The 19,849-nt window shown below is 33.0% G+C and overlaps 3 protein-coding genes across 6 annotated transcripts; all 3 read right to left on the bottom strand.

Annotated features, from left to right (window-relative positions):
- Positions 1-1,678: 1,678 nt before the first annotated feature.
- On the bottom strand, positions 1,679-9,301 carry PDE194 (formyltransferase). Of its 4 annotated transcripts, none has more exons than XR_002446070.2 (13): positions 8,898-9,301; positions 8,706-8,768; positions 8,077-8,211; positions 7,099-7,201; positions 6,385-6,455; positions 6,193-6,297; positions 5,694-5,727; positions 4,727-4,827; positions 3,641-3,700; positions 3,375-3,578; positions 2,982-3,102; positions 2,772-2,814; positions 1,679-2,245 (listed from the first exon to the last, which is right to left on the bottom strand). XR_002446070.2 is itself a non-coding variant. In XM_021440848.2 (12 exons), the coding sequence occupies exons 1-11, from the start codon at positions 9,027-9,029 to the stop codon at positions 3,013-3,015; spliced, it is 1,098 nt and encodes a 365-aa protein (XP_021296523.1). In that variant the 5' UTR covers positions 9,030-9,301; the 3' UTR covers positions 2,697-2,814; positions 2,982-3,012. The 4 variants fall into 4 exon arrangements, 2 of the variants coding, with proteins under 2 accessions (XP_021296523.1, XP_021296522.1); XR_002446069.2 differs by having other exon boundaries at positions 1,679-2,447; XM_021440848.2 differs by lacking the exon at positions 1,679-2,245 and having other exon boundaries at positions 2,697-2,814.
- A 384-nt stretch (positions 9,302-9,685) lies between these two features.
- Positions 9,686-13,270, bottom strand: LOC110425775 (Xanthine/uracil permease family protein). The gene is made up of 13 exons (XM_021440774.1): positions 13,135-13,270; positions 12,765-12,862; positions 12,483-12,659; positions 12,276-12,376; positions 12,130-12,205; positions 11,958-12,017; positions 11,512-11,696; positions 11,277-11,373; positions 10,857-10,943; positions 10,692-10,750; positions 10,501-10,592; positions 10,074-10,306; positions 9,686-9,981 (listed from the first exon to the last, which is right to left on the bottom strand). Exons 1-13 carry the CDS (start codon positions 13,268-13,270, stop codon positions 9,763-9,765), a joined length of 1,620 nt encoding a protein of 539 aa, XP_021296449.1. The 3' UTR covers positions 9,686-9,762.
- Positions 13,271-13,917: 647 nt separating this feature from the next.
- Positions 13,918-17,773, bottom strand: LOC110425833 (putative E3 ubiquitin-protein ligase SINA-like 6). The gene is made up of 2 exons (XM_021440883.2): positions 17,276-17,773; positions 13,918-15,276 (listed from the first exon to the last, which is right to left on the bottom strand). Exons 1-2 carry the CDS (start codon positions 17,666-17,668, stop codon positions 14,584-14,586), a joined length of 1,086 nt encoding a protein of 361 aa, XP_021296558.1. The 5' UTR covers positions 17,669-17,773; the 3' UTR covers positions 13,918-14,583.
- Between the last annotated feature and the right edge of the window lie 2,076 nt (positions 17,774-19,849).

The raw sequence follows: 19,849 nt of genomic DNA on the forward strand, positions 1-19,849 counted from the left end.
TTCTTTTTGATAAATTGCTATTTATTATCACATTCATTACATATAAATATTTATTTTTTATTTATTTTTAAATAATAATAATTCTTATATATAAAATACAAATCTTTCTATAATATAAGGTTAATAGTCTATGTATAAATAAAAGACAATTATATCAAAAGATAGTTAATGTTTCAATTATATATAATTGGATTTTGTAATATTGATTCATAACTTATTAAAGAATATTTTAAGGAAAAAAATTATGAAAGTCATTCAATACAATTGGAATTCTTATTTACAAAATGGATAAATTTTATTAATATTTATAATAAAAAATATTTTTAATGAAAATCAATCAATGCAATTAGAATTCTTATTTACACATAAGATAAATCGTATTTATATTTATAATGAAATATAATTTTAGTGAAAGGCATTCAAAGCAAGTAGAATATTTATTTATAAATTGAAAATTTTTTATTAATATTTATAATAAAAGTCGTTTTATGCAATTAGAGTTCCTGTTTATTTACACATTAAATAAATATTATTAATTGAATTAATAAAAAATTATTTAAAATGACAATTGGGAACTATAATGAACAAATATGATAATTTTCACTAATCCAAAAGCTTTTCAATATCTGTACTTTTACTTATAATACTTATATTTATATAGATTATACATTTGTTTGGCACATATGATTTTGGATTGATGAACAATGAAAAGTAATCATCTCTTATTTTATAAATCTCATTCCATCAATTCTAAAATTCAAAATCCAAATTTTCAATTATGTATTATGTATCACAAAATGAGTGAGAAAACAAAAGTTTAAGATGATTGCTTGTAGATAAACACTTGCTTGTTGGATTTTAAAGGAGAAGATACATGAAGAGGTAGGGTCTAGAAAGCAATGCTAGTTACCATAAAAATTAAATTAGAAAAAGAAAGAGAAGGCATGCCCACAGACCATGCTAATGTGCCCAAAATCATGAGGGATTAAATTATTTGAGTGAGACCCCATGGAGGGATTAAATTATAGACTACTTTTTATGTTCACTTTGAATTTTGTTCAATCAGTGTGGCTTTGCTTTCCAATTATTTATTACTAAAATTCGTCACAATAATGGCTTCTATTTTTTTGATTCTATCCACTATTTCTTTGAAATTTCACAAGCAATTCTTCCATCGCTCTTTTGGGTTTTATTCTTTCTATGATTGTCCTGCATCATTTGTGTTAATTCCACCAATAACAAATCAACACTTCGCACAAGAGTTAAAATTACGTGTGCATTTCAAAAGAATTCATCTCATTTACTGGACATTCATAATTAACCACAAAGAGTTGTTAGTGTAAAATTCAAAACTAATAATTCTTATTGTCTATATAGGTAACTTATTGTCAGAGTCAATCTCTTGTTAGTCGTTATTACATTGTGCTTGCTAACATAGTTGCCATGGATCTTATATCATTTAAAAATAAGATAAGACTTTTTTTAATCTAATAAACATATTTTTAAGATTAAAAACATAACTTATAAAAAATAATATTAAAGTTTATCAAATTTTTTATTAACCTTAGATATCAAGTTCGAAGTAAACCCAAATAAGAATTGATCTCTTTCCTCTATGAGCAAAAAAATTAATATAATAAAATCGAGCTTTCTTTCACTTAACAGGTATATTTTTTGCATTAGAATCGTGGTTCGGTAACATAGCTGTATGCAAAATTCCAAACACATTTCTGGTAGTCAACATTCTAAAAGAATAAGCAATTTAGTGACAATAATCGCGTAAACCATTTTGCTTGTACTCCCAAAAGTGAAAAAGAAGGAGCTCTTTCTCAGATGCCCAGCCTAACTCGAGCAATAGAGAATCATGGACTACCGTCCGAATTTCAAACTCTCTTTCTTCACCATGGACTGCAACGCGCCTTTTGGGCCGTCCATCACAATTTGCTTCTCTTCTTTTCCATTTGCGTTGAGAAATGAGCATTTTTATGTGCCCTTACAAGGTTACCATGTGGTCATCACTGTATGTATTGCATATTCCTTGCTTTCATGTCTTCATTGTAAGCTTGATAAAGCTATGAACTTTATGCACTTGCCATAGATTGGTGGCAGGTGCCAAATGCTTTAAATTTGGCCAAGTTGTAAACTTTCACGTTTTGATAAGTCTTACCCAATGATTGTTTTCTTTACTACATATCAAATTTGATAATGTCCTGCGTAGTTTGTCCGTATGACAAAGACCTGCATACTGAACATTAGAGCTGTCAGATACAACATTCTCCGATAGCTTAAATGTAAAGTAATAGCAACATTCCTTTGGTTCAAGTCTCGCAAACTGAAGATGATAATCTGTCCTCTTGGGCAATGCAATTAGCTGCCCCCAGAATGAACAATTGACCAACAGCTACATTGTTAAGGACACCTTATTCTTTGTCAAATAGTATCATGCCCTAAACAGATCAAATCCTTTATGATGTACAATGATATATGCTAGAATATTGACAGTTAATTTACTTCATTCTCACAGATGAACACCCAAAATAAAATCCCAAGCAATTAATCCCATGTAGTTATCACCTAACATGCTCTTCATCAAGGTGATGAATAAATGCTCCAAGCTCAGGCACTTAGTTCCTCAATTAATAGTCACAGCTTATAACCGAAAAAATAATCACTTCATTGAAAAACTAGATTCTGAATTTGCTTAAAAGAACCATTTTTATGTATGAATCAAATGACAACAAAAAAATTTAGAAAACAAGGAGACTATTTACCACTTTTTGCTCTTTGTGCTGACCATGGTGATAGGTTGCGCAACTACAGAAATACAATTTAGAGGTTAACACTTCAATGTTGCACATGTCCGTTCAAAGGAAAAGGAGGGCATTATAAGACAAATAAATTTGACATATGTCTCAAACAATAAAGAATAACAGAAGCAAATATTAAAAAGTTTTGAATCCAAATCTCAACAGAAATTTTACACTGCCGCTCTTATGTAAAATGCCTCCTCTGTTATAATGTCTTTAGCTTTTGACCACGTAAACCATTCCAAAAGGCGGCTGCAGTTATTACCTTCTTACCAGGAAGTTGAACCTCCAATACCTGCTTTAATCAACAAAGTTTCAGGATCAGCAAATCAGGGAGACCAAAAAATTAGAAATGAGACTTTGGATGTAGGAATAGCTGATTAGAAAATTATATTTGGCCGCCTTATCATTAAGAGCTTTAGCATTAAAATAGAGGTTTCTTGGTAAACACAATATAGGAGAACTGGATGTGTCCGATGGATATTGTACAAATTGCAACTTCTAACAACACCAATAAATTCCATAAAACATTATTTGGAAAACCAAAAACTATAAATTATCACACACCTCAAGAGTTGTGCATCCTCCACATGGAAATACCAGTGCACCCTTGACAAAAGCAATGTCATTTACATCATTACCCTGAATATTATCATCAGGCCCTACTCTTGTGGTGATGATTTTAAGTTCCAGGATATTATGGCTGCTACTTTTGTCATTAACAACTAAAATTTTTGCTCGGGTTCCTGGCCAGCCTGCAAATGCACGAACCTGAAGAAGTTGCGCGTCATGACTGCATACTCAGATTCACAGCATAAGGAAGAGGAACCAACCTTATTATGTAGGACTAAAGCTTCATCATCAAAGGATAGCCATGATTCTTCAGGAGTTATCTGCTTAAATCAGAAAAAGGTTAAATTAGGCAACATAATGGACTGATTAGAGGTCACTGGCAGAGCTACCATATATACAATTTGAACATATTGTTTCGCCTTGTTTGCTACTTTACTCATATAACAGACATCTATAGTTTGCATGTGAACCATAAAACAAGAAGCTAAACCAATTAAACTTTGACAGAACAAACCTTAGGCCAGATCATGCAAGACTTTAGGCATGATCCGGTACCACAATATTGAGCTGATCTACCAAGCAAGATATATGAATGTGAACAAGAGCAGATGCATATCTATGCATGATCAATATGCCTAAAATCAATGAAAAAGGTGCATTTTCTAGTAGAGAGAACAAGTATAGCGGAGTTAAGGGTTGCATGTTCAATAAAACAAAAATGGCAACAAGTAAACGAGGGAGAAATGCGGAGCTTGATTTCTTTGCAATTGCCATGCAGTAACTTCTATGGGGGATCACAAGAAGCACATTTTGATAAAATTTTAGACAAACAGTTCTTTCATTGGAAATGATGCTACTACCTTTAAAGGTGCTCAGACATTTTAAACGCTGTAAATTCTTACAGTAGCAAGTTGCAAAGTTCTATCGTTTTTAAAGCCTGAGCAATCTATCACTTCCATCAGCTCTTTTCAATTGACACTGAGTTGAGCCTAAAGTAGGCCATCATATGAAAAGTAAACATTTCACCAGCCGACAAATACGTAGTATTCCACTAAACATCAGGAAGAGGCAAAAGAGATTCAAAGTTTATTTTTACATGAACATACTGAATAAACACACAAAAAAAGTGACAAATGGTATGTAAATATGTAAAAGTATACCAACATATTTTTATTGATTATATAGCAACATTGATAAACATTCAGAAACAATACATGCCATCAGCGAGTAATTTTGTGGATATATAAGAACAGAGACACAACCAAGAGGCAAAACAGAGTTCAAATAATTCCTATGAATGATACTTCGATAAGCAACTAAACAAATAATATTAATTGAAGCCTTGCCTTAGGAGCCAAGGTAGCTTTAGAATCATCTTGAGGTTCTGCATGCACCTTAGCTGATCCGTCGAATATGGAAGGAAGTTTGCTAATAAGAAGTTTAGAACCTGCATAATTTAAAATGAAACCAATCACCCAAAAGATGAAATTAAAACTAAAAACAAGATGAAGGAAGATAACCGAACCAAACAATATTGCATTGACATGTATAATTGCACAACATAAATCCACATAAATCTAAGCAGAGGATGATGTTATACGTGAGAAATATGACTCAGTAACCAGAAAACAGGTCTTACAGTTCTATTATTTAGGCAAATGAAAGCAGTCTATGCCAATGATTTACAACAATGGGACAAGAATTATATCGAAATAGCCAAAAATAGGCTAAATGCTCATGTTAGGGTTTAGTGTCTTAGTTTGGTTTTCTATAAGGAGTCTTCAGTATTTTCTTTAAAGTCTAACCTGAATAGGATTTCTAGTTCTGTTAAGATTAGGGTTGAAAGCAGGCTTGTAGCCTATATAAATATTGATGTACTCTTTCTTTTAAAGACAGATTAAGAGATTATGAGAATAATTTAGCATTGTTGCTATTGTGATGTTGTGATGCAATCAACCTTAGGGGTGATGCTTAGGTTATCTTTTCTTTCCTGTTTCTCTTTTCTGTATTCATTTCCCAATTTTTATAGGAATTTCAGATTATTATTATCATAAGCCCTAGCACCCCAAGCTGTTCTACATCAGTCTGATGTTGCAAATACATCTATGCAAGCATGCATGAATGAAACAAGATTGCTTTATGTAATCTATAGTAGTGACTGACTAATGTGCAGCAACAGGCAATATCAACAACTTATAAGTTTCATGCAAGTTGTAACATACGGTTATACAGAATAAAGTAGATAAACTGCAAGAGTGTTGCAGCATGAAACAGAACAAAATATTAGATGTATCAGGAAGAAAATAGGAGCACCTTCAGAAAATAGTAATGCCAGCAAATCTGGTGCCTGCATGCAAATCATATTAGTGTTTGTCAATATAATTAATTTATAAGGTTAGAGATTATAAACTAATGCAGCATCCAGAAGATCAATTTAGAAAGCTAAAATTGAACTTATAGTGACTGTGGTGTGGATGTGGTGTATGCACAACCACATCTGTGCTTATGTGCATGCATACAAGTGTAGCAAACATACATGGCATCTAACGGAAGAGGCAACAAAAGGAAAAACATAAAGGAAAAAAGGGCAAATAATTAGCTAACTATCAACATTTTATATTGTGCGTATGATGTAAAGTTAATAGATGAAAGAAAAGTCCATTTATCGCTAAAACACTTGCCTAGTGTTCTCACCAACTGGTGTAGGGCAAACATCTTTTGGACTTGCAAAGGTAAATATTGGTTAACTTAAACCCTTTGATCATAGACAATATAAGCCATTATTGATTTTTCAGGCAACAATTATCCTTACCTTAATTTGGTCATCAACTTCCAGACTTTCACGGGCAATGACAGGTCCAGCATCTAATGCACGTACAGTAAATGCTAACGAGACTCCCGCTTCTTTGACACCATCCTAGTGAAGAGACTGAATGATTGTACATCATGGGATAATCATAAAAGCATTCAAATAATTACAATGAAATCTTTAGAGAGGATGAACCTGAAGAGCTCTTTGAACAGGAGCGGCACCACGGTACAGTGGCAGTAGACTTGGGTGTATATTTACTGTTCCTGAAAAAAAAAGATGCATACTTTGAGACTTTTAAAAGATAATTTATCCTTCATCCTTAAGAAGACATCACTGTTCTTAATACCCAAACCCTGAAATTTTGAAAATGTACAAATTATTCATTCTATTTCTTCTAATGGATAATCATGCACGATTTGAAGCCCTAGTTTGATTTTTATGCCATACAGGAAACTAATTCATTATAACATAAGGAATATTATAAAAATGCATTACATACAAATTCTACGAAAGATGTACTATTAACCTAGAGTTATGTTGATTGTTGATTGAGGATTTGAGGTGCATTATGGATAAGAAAAGAAAGATTTGAAATGCTTTAGGGGTATTACTCCTTAGCTATTTAACAATCTAACCACATATACCAAGTACAATGACCAAGCTCTCTTCCAAGCAATATATGCGTTACAAGCTCAAGTCAACAAAACAAGCAATCATCTTTCAGTACAGAAACCAGCACCTGACAGAAGGCTGAATCAGTAAAGATCACATTTCTATTATATATTTAAAAGAAATCTGGTAGCTGGGTTTGTTTACTTGAGAACAAACATTAGATAAGCACAAACAGCATATGGGCAGAAGATAAACAAAACTCCAAATTTGTTAACAAAAATACCATTGACTAACCTAATGATGGAATATTCAGAAATTTGGTGGGTAAAATATTCCCATATGCCGCTGTAATGCAAAGTTCAGGCTGCAAAGTTGTCAAACTGGACAAGAAGGCCTCCTGCATAAAAATTAATTGTTTTCAAGCAAATAACCCCTTATGAGCAGGTTGGGAAAGTTTAATGGCTTTTATATGACTAACAAAGTAGACATATAAGAAAGACTGCTAGAATTATCTTGTTGCATCAAAAGTGTTTAAATTAAAAGTATACTTAAAAAAAAAAGTGGCACTTGTTCTTCCACCTGACTGATGAATACCAATCAAGGAAAACTAATTAAAAAACCTAATTTCATCATTTCCAAACATAACTTAAAAATTAGCTCATCCCAGATAAGCAAAAAGAACCAGATAGATACATACATATTTACATAAAAGAGAAAATTTTTAAAAAGATCATTATGCAGTCAAGACTTCTACAGAGACTTGAATTAACACAGTATAGTAACACACACACACACTCACATTAACACTCCACTCAGCAACTCAATAAGGCCTTTCTAGAATGTTGCGACCGAAAAGTAATTAGTTCACATGCATCTCAGACAACAAATTAGGCAATATATCAAGTTCACAAATTAGGCCATTTGAGAGAAAGCAATCATTATTTTAATCAATTTGAACGCTTATTAAGAAAACTACTATAAGGTTTAACACTTATTCTACTTAGCCTCCTGAGTCCTCACCCTCCGCCCCCTGCCCCCTCCTTTCTTTCTTCCAAACAAAGATCGGTCGTAAACAAGATTCCAAGTTTCTAACTGGACCAAAATCACTTCAAAGATTATTTGAACAAGATAGCAGTAAAATTGGACCAAAATTTGAAGATTAGATTTACACCAATTCAAAGCAGCACATTATTCATGCAGATTTTAGATTTCCATAAGAAAATGATTATGATTCCAAAGTGTACTAAATTAAAATACTGAAAGGAAAATTACCTCTCCAGCATGTTCCGGTGTGAAGATGAGGCCAGAAGGAAAGCCTCTGTCAAGAGCATACTGTGCCACTGGTGAAGGCATCACCTTTCTGCCCCTATCTCTTCTAGAAGGCGGCTGAGTAACAATTGCTGCAACCTAAATATTACCAAATTAGCAATGATTATCGACGAAAACTATCAAAAACATCCCACACAGCAAACATTTTGTACTCTCTTTTCTCAGCAAAAAAAGGTATGCGCTGATTGATTCAAGGTGCAAATACCAAGAAAATCAGTAAAGTTTCAATTCACACAATTTGGGCTTTACCTTTTCGATATCAAAATAGATTTCCCAAAAACTACTTAAAAGTGGGGATGCCAACTGACAAGCTGAGATCTGTTTATGTTTTAACATTCTTATTTTCAAATCAATTTCTCAAGTAATTGAACTGTTCCTTTAACAATACTCTAGCCTAAAATCATCAAATTTTTTAATAATTACCAATAAACATTATCTCTTAAGAAGAGCCTATTTTCCAAAACTAACAAGAACCCATCATCAAACAGACCAAATTATGGTAAAAGAAAAGAATTATAAACACAAACTTGAAAACTTTCAATCAAAATTTCAAATGTTTTTCTCTTCAGTACCTCAAAAGAGGAACTTGGTGCAGCAGAGGCATTGAAGAGAGCATCAAGAACTGTTGCAGAGACCTGAAATGAAAAAAAAAAACACCCATGTTATTAAAGAAACAAACAAAGAGCAATAAGATATACATTTATGCATATAAATTTAGTATATCAAAATGGGCTTTTTTTAAAAAAAAAAGTTTTTTAAAGTACCTGAGGGGAACCCAAGAAGACAAGTGACTTTTTCTTGGAAGTAGGAGAAGAAGAAGAAGAAACGGCTGCTACTGATGATGATGATGCTGCATTGAAGCAGAAGAAACGACGTAGCATTAAGGATGAACACATTCCTCTCTTGCTCTTTTGTTTTTCCGCTTATTCAACGGCTAAATTGTATTGGTGTCTTTTGGTCCTTTCTGTTCGGCTGTGTTTTCTGCTGCTGTCTATCGGTTTCACGTTTCTGTTCGTTTATCTGTGACAATTTACTTTGGGCCACGGAGGGGGAAAAAGGATTCGGCTTTAACACCATTCCAAACCCAGCCCAATCTTCTTTGTGGTTTTGTTAATATAAAAGAGTTATTTCCCGCATCTTACCCCATTTAATCTATTTAATTCTCCCTTCAAAACAAGAGTAAAGATTTTATGATCAAGCTCATAAGTCTTATTTCTTGACAGGCATCAACATACACTTATCATGAAACAGTGAATTTTCACTTATACTTTCTTGTCTCCATTTTCATCCCTTTTTTCGTCTTCTAAATCAAAGGTTTCTTCTCACATTTCCGTGGTGTGACTACATTGAAGCAATGCCTCAGCCATTTCTAACCTGTAAATATTAAAAGCATCACAATTTTCTAGTACGGCGAGGCTGGTCAGTAAGTTCAAACTTGGAACATCGAATTTGTTTTTGGTTTGATATTTATTGGAAAATCAAATTTCGAATGTGGGAACAGGATAGAATGAAGATTGGGAAACATGAAGGAATTGCAAAAAGGAAGTGGAAAGATAATAATCATTACTGCAAAAACAACAGCTCAAGTTTTCACTCTTATGAAGTTTAACAGATAAAGATGTGCAAGAGTTAAAGAGCTGGGAAAAGCTTGTTCAGGCTGCAGGGTAGTGCATAGAATTCATCATTCCTAACATCTGATTTGTATAAGCTAAATTTCTCCCACCACTTCAAGCCACTGTCTTTTCTTGTTTCATCATTTTCTCTGCACAGTGTCACATCCAAGAACAATGCAACCAAAGCAGCAACTGTTGTATGAGACATGAACATCACTGTCACTATGTCATTGAGCTGTAATTCATTCAAAAATGTTAAGTAGCTAAAAACATGAAATTTTTAAGATTCGTTTATTTAATTTTATAAGTTTAGTCCTGAGATGTTACCCATCCAGGATTATGAGCTGATCTCCAACCACCATGGTAATACTCTCTGAAGTACTGTGGAACAGATATTCCCATGAAGAAAGAGAAGCCTAATATGAATTTTGTTTTGAAACTGTTCAGGTTGCAGAATTGGAGAAAGCCGAGGCCAGCAGAAGAGACACAGCCAAAGAGAACACAACTTAAAGCTGCTACAATTGGTAGTGGCACAGAAGCAAAAAATGCTCCAAATTTTCCTTGTAAAGTACACAACATAGCCAAAGATCAGTAATTATCAAAAGAAACATACTAGAGTGCAACAGCAGTGTAAATGAAACGAGGAAGGAAAAAGTACACCTGGAGCTTTTTTAACTTATTGAAGTTGAGGATAAATTATAACAGAAGAAATCTAAAACCTGCCATTATATTTAATGTTGCATGGATGGCCTACCAAATATAGAGAAGAAAATCATAAAGCCAGCTGATATTTGTATCACTCTGCGGCTTCCAACCCTTGTCAATGCCAAAAGCCCGGTGTTTTCACTGTAAAGAGCAAAGAATAAGTATAGGTGGGGCTAGTAATCATCCATCTGATGTTCTAAATTACATTAATGTTCAAGAACAAAAGTTCAAGTTCATTACACTGATGCAGTAGTGCCAGTAACAGAACCAAGCAAGCCATTAAGCAAAACCCCAATACCCTGGAAAAGCAAAGGCATTGTACAAGAAGGGATAAAGTCTAGAATTGAGAGTAAGGTCAAAGTATTGTTCCTTACTTCATTGGCAGTTCTGAGAAACAAATATTACCAGCCATCCAGCACCACGGCTGATAACAGAGGGAGGCACTGGAGTAGCACTTCCATATCTTGCTGCTGCAAAGAATGTGCCAGTTGACTGCAGATAACCAGGAGATGGTTACTGAAAGTTACACATTTCAATCTTTCTACTAGTAGCTGTTATGTCTATGATATGAAAAGTCTAAACAAAATTTTTTATTGAATTATACAATATGCATGGTTCTGCTCCTAAATGAGTGAAATTTAATTCTATTAGACAAGCTCATAATGTAGACTTTTGCAAAAGAAATTATACTTGTAGATCAATGGTATAGCATCAGGTGATGTTTCTGTAATCCACCTTCTAAGGGCTCCAAAAGTAAGAGAGATTGATGGCATAATAGATAGCTAAGAACCTAGAAACACTTTAAAGCTCTGTCAAGGATCATACCTCAAAGAGAGATACAAAAGAAGCAGCCATCATTGCAAAAGCTTCTCCAGGATTAAAAGTGGGGCTTCCCCATTGAAAGGGATAAGGAATATATATCCTGCAGCCAAGGATATGATATGAAGTAATAAGACCTTATGTTGTCAAAATAATTACATTTATAAATATTTTAAACAAAAGTGTCTTTAATAATTTGGCTGGTTTAAAAATTGGCACTGATAATTTTTCAGAGTCTAACCAAGGAGCTGAGCTAATAAGGCCAACACGATCAGTCCGGCAACTAATCTGAGTGTTCTCAGGTTTGTGTTTATACACAGAAGCTGAAGTTAGAAGCTGAGCAAATAACCATGTAATTGCAACTGAAAAGAGGACTGCAAACCGGTCATATATGGGTCGCTTGGATTCTATATAATGAGGAAGAAACTGCAAAAGCATTGAACAGGTGACAATATTAAGGGAAAGGAACTCATCCATAATGACACCTTATAAACTGTATAACATCTTAGATAGTCTGGTCAACTGAAAAGCTGTAAGATACATAACTCTTTAATAACTGATAAGAGTTATCTGTGTTCACTCTAAACCAAAAAATTGTTGCTTGAGAAGATGGCATTCCTGGTAAAAACTCTACTTTCTATGATACTCTTGACAAATTGCTAGCTCAGAAAGGAATTGATACTTAACCTGTGAAATGAAAACCATCACTATAATAGCCGGAAGACCAATTTCAACACACTTCGCCACCTAAAAGGAGAAGAAAGAAAAAAGGCTCTAAGCTTTAAGTGCAAGAAAGAGAAGCAGCACTGCAATTATCAACAATAATTGAAAGCAACGGATGAAAGATTGAACTCTTTACCATGGGGAAGCCAAGATGATAAAGTCCAAGCCCAGTAAAAGTCACGTATGGAACAACAGAAAGAGGACTAAGGAACCTGAAGAAAGGATAAAGTACTCAGAATACCCAACCATCCAATAAATCTGAGCACGATTTCTAGAACTAACCTCACAGCATTTCTCCAAAAGCCAAAAAATCCCATTACACTTTGGAAACATGCAGCAATAATCAGTGCGCCTTGGATCCCTCTCATAGTCCATACAAACCTCTATAAATTCACAGACAGGGTTACTGAAGTGAGTAAATGCAACAAATGAAAGTGAAAAATGATACAATCTAAAAGAATTATTTCAAGTATAAAACATGCAATCAACCTCATAAGGATCTGAGTAGGACTCGTATCTTGTTGCTTGGATAATAGAAGTCACGGGGATTAAATATGCATAAGAACCAACTACCATGGTAGGCAGTCGGGTGCCAAAGAATGATTGAAGAAGTGTGCTTATTCCGGAAACGAAGAGTAAGGTCTGAATCACTGTAGCCTTCTCAGCCTGAATCGACGCAAGAGAAAAAGACTAAGCTTAGTTACTATATAGAGGATAATATGTCAAGAAAACAGAAGAATGATCATGATAAAGATCAAGTTAAATCCTTACATTTCCACCACCCATTTGAGGAACGATCATGCTTGGAATCAAAACAGTGATGCCAAGAGTCAATAGATAATGTTGGAAGCCCAATACAAGTGCTTCAGCTGCAATGTGATCAATTTAGTACCATCAGACTGGTTAAAAAATCTTTCACAGTTTAACTAAATATTGAAATATAAACCATGCATATCTTATATTACAAACCAGAACGAAAAGACAATGACACCATTAAAAAGTGAAGAAGCAAGATGAAATAAATTAGTAAAATGTTCAAACTACATTTAAATGAAAACAGAATTGACTCCTAATGCATAACAAAAGAATGGAAAAGAATAGAATCTATAAACAACAGTATGTATGGGATTAGTGTACAAACGCCAAGGAGGTGGACTGTTTATGCAATATTGAATTCCGGGTAGCTGCTCTTTCACAGGGTGAGCTTGTGGCTCCTCAACTTTTTTATTAGCACTGCCTCCGCCACAGCCACTGCTGCCACCACTATTTTGGGCCATAAATGTGTAAGGAATATACTAGTAAAAGGAGTAAAGAAGCAACAACTGAGGCAAGTTTTATGAAGAATGGAAAGCTAAAAGAGATTGTAATGGAATTCTACCATGCATGTTTTATTTATATATTTATAACTATTACTCATTTACTTTGCTTAAAGTGTTACAAGGAAGGATAATCACAAATTTCAGTTTGGGTTTGGCTATGCAAAATTTGAAAAGATATATGATATCAAACATTAAGGAGCTCAGGGCTGGCAGTTACTAAACTTAAATCATCAGCTCTTAAAACCAGTGTAGAATCATATTTAGAATTTATTTGATTTGATTGGGAAATTTTTAACTGATCAAAAAGGATTAAAATGGGGCGGTTACTAAACTTAAAATCATTCATCTTAAAAGCAGTGCAATAATTTTGTATATTTATATATATTGACTGGGGAAATTTTTGGAGTAAAAATGGGGGAAAAGACACATGACTAAAAAGGGCTCCAAATCTCCCTAATCCTCCATATTTTCCCCAATCTTTCAATATCCCAAAAATCTCCAGATTTTTAGGGTTTTAGTAAGTTGGTTGTCCTCCAGCTAATATTCTTTAATTTGTACTTAATTGTGAAGCACAATTTGTGCTATCTTTACACAAATATGTTACAACGATTAGATTTTTAAGAAGTCTGAACTTCTCTCTAGAATCAAGACAGTCAAATGTCATTACTGAAAAACTTTTTCAGCCAGCATAAATACAGGGCATTCCTCCATAAATAAATGAAAAGATGTTTTGCAAATAACATATGTAAGGAGCACTTATTTTGGCACTTTTATTCCAATTGGCTAAGTTTCCATTTCCCCTCGTTAATATCCCCCACACTTACTACACAATATGATTGTGTCTTTGCACATGAACCTTCATCTTTCAAAGACCCAAGCACCGATAGAAATAAACCAGACCGTCCAGAATCAAGGAATCACTTTCAAGATGGCCTCTTCTTCTACACCAATGTCTAGTCTAATTTACAGCACATTACGAATGGTTATAACCTCCTCCCACTGAGTAAACTCAGTTACTGGACCATTTTCCAACAGTAAAGGCTTACATGAACCTTTCACAAGCCATGACTTGCATTGGTTTCGAAGGTGTAACATATCCACATAGCTATCGGGGTTAGAGAGCACCAAGTTGGTCACATAAAATAATTTCAGAGGGTTTCAAAAATTATAGTAGAAAGCGTATCAAAGCCTGATACAATATATATATATATATATATATATATATATATATATATTCCAGTCATCAGTTTCTGCACCAAAATTTACATGACTTATACACCACAGGGTCTTTGGAAGATAAAGGGAAATTCACCGTGACGCCGCAGACAGAGATCCATCTTGAGCTTCCTAGAATTGCAGGAGAACTGACTCGGAACCAGGAGAAACCCCAATGAAGGTGGGTTATCGACCTGTTTTGGAGTGCTCTTCGTGAAGGATTGTAATCTAACAGTACTTGCCTCTGTCAGAGCTTTCGCCACAAGATCATAGAAGAAACCTCTCTCTTCCAAGGGCCCAATTCGACTCAAAGTGACTACATTTCCCAAAGTTTCAACCTTATTGTTGAGAATAAATAAAGAGCCGTCTTGCTCCTCTTGAAGAATACAGAACTTTTCATCAATTCCTAAGGTAATGGGTATTGTGCGATCATACTGAAAACGTGTTGCAGAATACTTGTGTTTATCCCTGAAGTGTTCATATAACTCTTTTGATGAACCCTCAAAGTTGCAATCAGCAAGGGGGCATGAACATGGTGCATAAGGACACATCTTCTCATGTTTCTGCTTTATACTATACCTGAATGCTTCTCTGCATCCATACTTTGTGTTTTGGCATGACACTTTGACTGATTCCAGAACCTTCTCAATGGCCCTGCAGCGACTATAACCAATAGGGGTAGCGCAGGATGGACATTTATTCCTAATTTTGACACAACAGATCGAGCAAGCTATATGCCCATTCTCACACTGAATTGCCAATCAAGCAAACAAATATTATCAGGCTGCATTAGATATATATAGAAAAAATGAATAATATACTTGCAAAAATATGAAAACTTATCAGACTCCATCAGCTTCATGCATGCCATGAATGATATGCTTGACAGGACACACAGCCCACACCATCCACCAAAACACCCTCAAGTTCAAAAGGAAAAATGAACATTTACACTATGACAAACTTATAAAATTACAGCCACCACAAAATTCAAAGATTCACCATCAATAGATTTACATGAAGAGCCAATTATTAAACATTTAAAAGTCCTTATTTTTCTTCATCCTCATAAATTCCAGACTAATATGGCGTAAATATATCGTGGTGATGTATTAAAGAGTTTCTTTTAATCTGGCATAAATATATCATGGTGACATATTAAGGAGTTTTTTTAAGTCTATACATATATGTCCAAGTACGACCATCATCTTAACAGTTAGAACCCAGATGCCTCACCCTCTCTCTTTCTAGTGCATGTCAAAGTATGAGAAATGCTTCTAAAAACACTTTTGCAGGAGCCAGCATGTGACAGTTACATGGTTAAGAATAGATAAGAATACCTATTCTTCCATTCTTGCTTATACTTGCCTCTTTCTAGAAACTTGAAAATCTAACCCTTCTCAAACATAAAACTAAGATCTGACAATTGGTTTTAACTTTGCAAGTCATCATTGTTAGAAAAAGGTTTCCAAGTAACCTTCCGAACATCAGGGAGCTAAAATTCCAAGTTGACTTGGAATTGCAAATAACCTTTATCCTTATGGATCTTCATATTTCTCTTTTCAGTAGGTACCACGTAGAGGCTTATGAAGTATTATCTCTTAGCAGTCCTAATAAGCCCCATCTAACACAAGATGATTGCTGCACGATTAAAGAAATCGGAAAAAGGAAAATCTATGTTCAAAGAACACTTTATTGCTAAAGACATACAACTATTTATGAAATTCCCTATACTGAGGCTTATATTAATATCTTAAAAAATCTGGACCTGCTAATCTAGCATCATCCAAAAACACTATAATGTGTTATCTGTATAGATGATGAATCTCAAAACAGCAACTAGATTTGACTTGCAATTAATCATTTCATAATCTCACCTTACAAATTCATATGGGGAACAAGAAGTCCACATATTCCACATCATTCTCATCATTACATCTATCAACTTAAAACTCATCCTCCACCACAGAAGCTAATAGTCACTGCATGCTTCTTCAACATCCAGATACTTCCTTACAGCAGTCTATAAATAAGAACAGACCGTAAACTCTAAATTCTAGTACCAATTTATACAATCTAAGCGCATTGGCTAAATTAAGAAACTTAACTTCTTCCCAAAAGTATCAAATCAATAAGTCGTACTAACTAATCACCCCAGAAGTCCAACAATCTAAGCTGGTTTCTCCAACAATAAGCACAAATCAAAATTCAAAGCTTTTCAGCAATAACTAGTCTTAATGGATTCATCGCATAAACATAGATCACACTAAGTACACAACCTTCAGAGATATAACTGTAAAGAAAAGACAAGTTGAATAACAACCCAAATTGACAATTAAGAAATCAACAAATATAATAAAATTTGAAAACCTTTCCCCAAAAAACAAAAATCCATGTGCAAAAATCAAGAAATTAAACAAAATTGGGAAGCTTTTCACCAGCAAACAAAAACACAGGTGCAAAATGTGTTTTTTTTTAAAAAAAAAAAAAAGACAACAACAAAAACCAAATCAAAATTCTAAGCGATTCACTTATCGAAAATAATATTTTCACCAAAAACTGAAAACTCATATCCAAATCACAAAACCAAATCAAAATCCAAATCCTTTCACCAATAAAATCAACAAAAGAACCTAAATTTCAAAGCTTTTCACCTAACAAACAAAAAAACCATATCCATAATCAACAACCCAAATCAGAATCCAAAGCCATTAGCCGAAAACGAATGCAAAAAAAAAAAAATGGAACCTGAAAAACTGGAATCGTCAAGGCGTCATAGCAGATAGAGCAATCAAGAACTTCAGGGTCAGTTAGGGTAATAGAAATAGACCCATCTCTATTAGTCTCAAGGCTCATGGCTCCTTGCTCAGCCCCACTTTCCTCTTCTTCGTCGTAGTATTCGTCTTCTTCTTCTTCCTCCTCCTCTTCTTCCTCTTCCCCTTCGTCTTCTTCTTCTTCTTCTCTTTCTTCCTCTTGCTCTGCGTCTTCCTGAACAGGGCAGACTAAATCGGAAACGAGAACGACCCTTTGACGCTTAGGGACTCGGTTGCTTGGCCCTTCACCATCTTCTTCGATCCCTACAGAGAACTTTGCCATTCTCCTTTTTTCATTTCTCCTCCCTATACTTTCTTTTTTTATCATCTTAAGTTTATTTGTCTTCTCATTTTTTCCTTTTTCTTTCGTGTAAAACAAAAATTTTAAATAGTATATAAATTTAATGTAAGTTGGTTGGAATTTCAATTTGAATGTATATTACTATTAATTTTGAAGTTCTTAAACTTTGCAAGTCTATTTAGATGAAAATCATATATTTATTTGACAATTTTTTAATTTATCTCTTCAAAAAAATAATTGATTAATTTTTTAGTAATTCTTACAAGTATAGTTTATACATAACTTTTATGTAAAATAGCTCATTACAATTTATTGATGTTACATTATTTAAGAATTTTTTTCAATATTAAAATAACACTACTTTTTCATAAGAAAAATTTTAAGATAACTTGATTATTAACTATTTAAATTTTTTTTTATATGCAAATTAATTTTTAACATAATACTTAAATAAGCTTTTAAACTATAAAAAAATTCAAATATATCTTTTTTTATTATATTTAATTAAATATTTATATTTTTATTTATAATCAAATAAATTTTATAATTAATTATTTGACAATTCACATAATACTAATACAAAATTAATATACAAAGTAAAAAATATCCCATCATTATTTTATTATATAAAATTAACATATTATATTATTATTAATTATAATATATTAACATGTCAATTTCATACTACACCATATAAAATGATAATTTTTCTAACAATTGATCACCGTAAAAAATATGATAGCAAAAATTTAGAAACCCTAGATCCTATAATTTACTAGCCTTAAAAAACCACGAGTAAAATATATACAGAAAAATTAAAAAAAAAAAAGAAGCACTAGCAGCTGGTGGAAGAAGTTGAAAAGCAGTAGAAGCCTTTGTTTTGGAGAAAGAGGGTTAAGTATGCGACTAGCGCCACAAAAGAAGTGAAAATTTAAGGAAAAAAATATAGCCTTTTTATGGTTAGGGTGTTGACGAAAAGAAAGGGAATGAAACGGTGTCGTTTTGTAGAAACTATCAAGCAGCTCATCAACATTTGAAACATCGTTTGGAGCTGAAAGTGAAGGTATGGTCTCTTCTCTTCTTTGTGGCTTGCCAATCAGGCTTTATTTGTTGAGATTATTAGGTTATGGCTTTGGGTTTTAGTTGCTAAAATTATTAAGGCTTTTGTTTGCATGTTATTTGGGTTAATACATTTTTGGAAAAAAATATAAAAATAAAGGTATATGTTTGACAAAAATATGATAAGATAAAATCCAAAAAAATACTTATTTTTATATTATAGATGCTATGGAGATATAAGCAATAAATTATGAAAAACGTAACAAAAAAATGAAAATATAATATAACAAGATAAAAATATTTAGTTACATAAGATACACATAAGTAGACATAAATATAAAATCAAAAAAATAGGATATTTGGTTAAAAAAAATTCTTGGGTAGATATAAAAAAATAGAAAATATATTTAGTTATATAATCTATATATAGGTGAAAGAATGAAAATAATAATAAAAATAAGAAAAGAATATTTAGCTATATGAAATATACATAGGTGGATGTAAAAATATATGTATATAAAATAGAAATAAAATAGTTAGTTACATAAAATATAAGCAAGTATACATAAAATAAAATAAAAAAGAGAGAAAAAAGAGTGGGAAAGAAGATAGGATAAAATAAAAGAATTAATAATGAACATAGAAACAAAATGGTTATTTTAAGTTAATTCGATGATGTAATTTCACTTGAGAAGGCGAAATGTCGCATTTTTGGGAAGATTTTTTTAAGTGCGGAATTTGCTTAGAGTTCATTGCAGCGTCGGCATAAATCTTAGTTTTATATTCCAATAATCCGTTAATTTAAATAATTATTCTAATAGGAATAATAATTTAAATGAATTAATCCATTAAATATTTTATTAAAATTAATATAGTAATCAACAAATAATTTAAGTAATTTTTCTAAATAAGAGATTTTTGAAATTAATTTCATTTAGCATCATTCATGATTTTTGGCATTGCATGTGACTTGATTATTTTGCCCATAGGTGTGAAACCCCGATAATGGGATTTTCACGAGAAGCTTGTAGATACGAGTTATCTCGAGAACTTCCCTAAATGAGAAAAAACTTCTAAACTTTATTAAAGCGTTAGATAGTTTACAAATGATTCTTTTTTTTTTATGCAAGGTTTTTGCTTCTCACTATT

This window comes from Theobroma umbraticum, unplaced genomic scaffold (genome assembly GCF_002168275.2).
Source record: "Theobroma umbraticum cultivar Fairchild unplaced genomic scaffold, ASM216827v3 scaffold_12.1, whole genome shotgun sequence".
In the NCBI taxonomy this organism is placed as follows: Eukaryota; Viridiplantae; Streptophyta; class Magnoliopsida; order Malvales; family Malvaceae; genus Theobroma; species Theobroma umbraticum.

What these genes read in the sequence shown, in the direction of transcription:
- PDE194 (XM_021440848.2), bottom strand. Translation starts at nt 9,029, where the DNA reads ATGTGTTCATCCTTAATGCTACGTCGTTTCTTCTGCTTCAATGCAGCA. An exon ending in CACCAAGTTCCTCTTTTGAG is followed by an intron (nt 8,212 to 8,705) that starts GTACTGAAGAGA and finishes GGTAATATTTAG; the next exon opens with GTTGCAGCAATTGTTACTCA. An exon ending in CTTTAGTCCTACATAATAAG is followed by an intron (nt 3,579 to 3,640) that starts GTTGGTTCCTCT and finishes CAACTTCTTCAG; the next exon opens with GTTCGTGCATTTGCAGGCTG.
- LOC110425775 (XM_021440774.1), bottom strand. Translation starts at nt 13,270, where the DNA reads ATGGCCCAAAATAGTGGTGGCAGCAGTGGCTGTGGCGGAGGCAGTGCT. An exon ending in CTTTTGTATCTCTCTTTGAG is followed by an intron (nt 10,944 to 11,276) that starts GTATGATCCTTG and finishes GGTTATCTGCAG; the next exon opens with TCAACTGGCACATTCTTTGC. An exon ending in GCCGTGGTGCTGGATGGCTG is followed by an intron (nt 10,751 to 10,856) that starts GTAATATTTGTT and finishes TTGCTTTTCCAG; the next exon opens with GGTATTGGGGTTTTGCTTAA.
- LOC110425833 (XM_021440883.2), bottom strand. Translation starts at nt 17,668, where the DNA reads ATGATAAAAAAAGAAAGTATAGGGAGGAGAAATGAAAAAAGGAGAATG. An exon ending in TGACGATTCCAGTTTTTCAG is followed by an intron (nt 15,277 to 17,275) that starts GTTCCATTTTTT and finishes TTGGCAATTCAG; the next exon opens with TGTGAGAATGGGCATATAGC.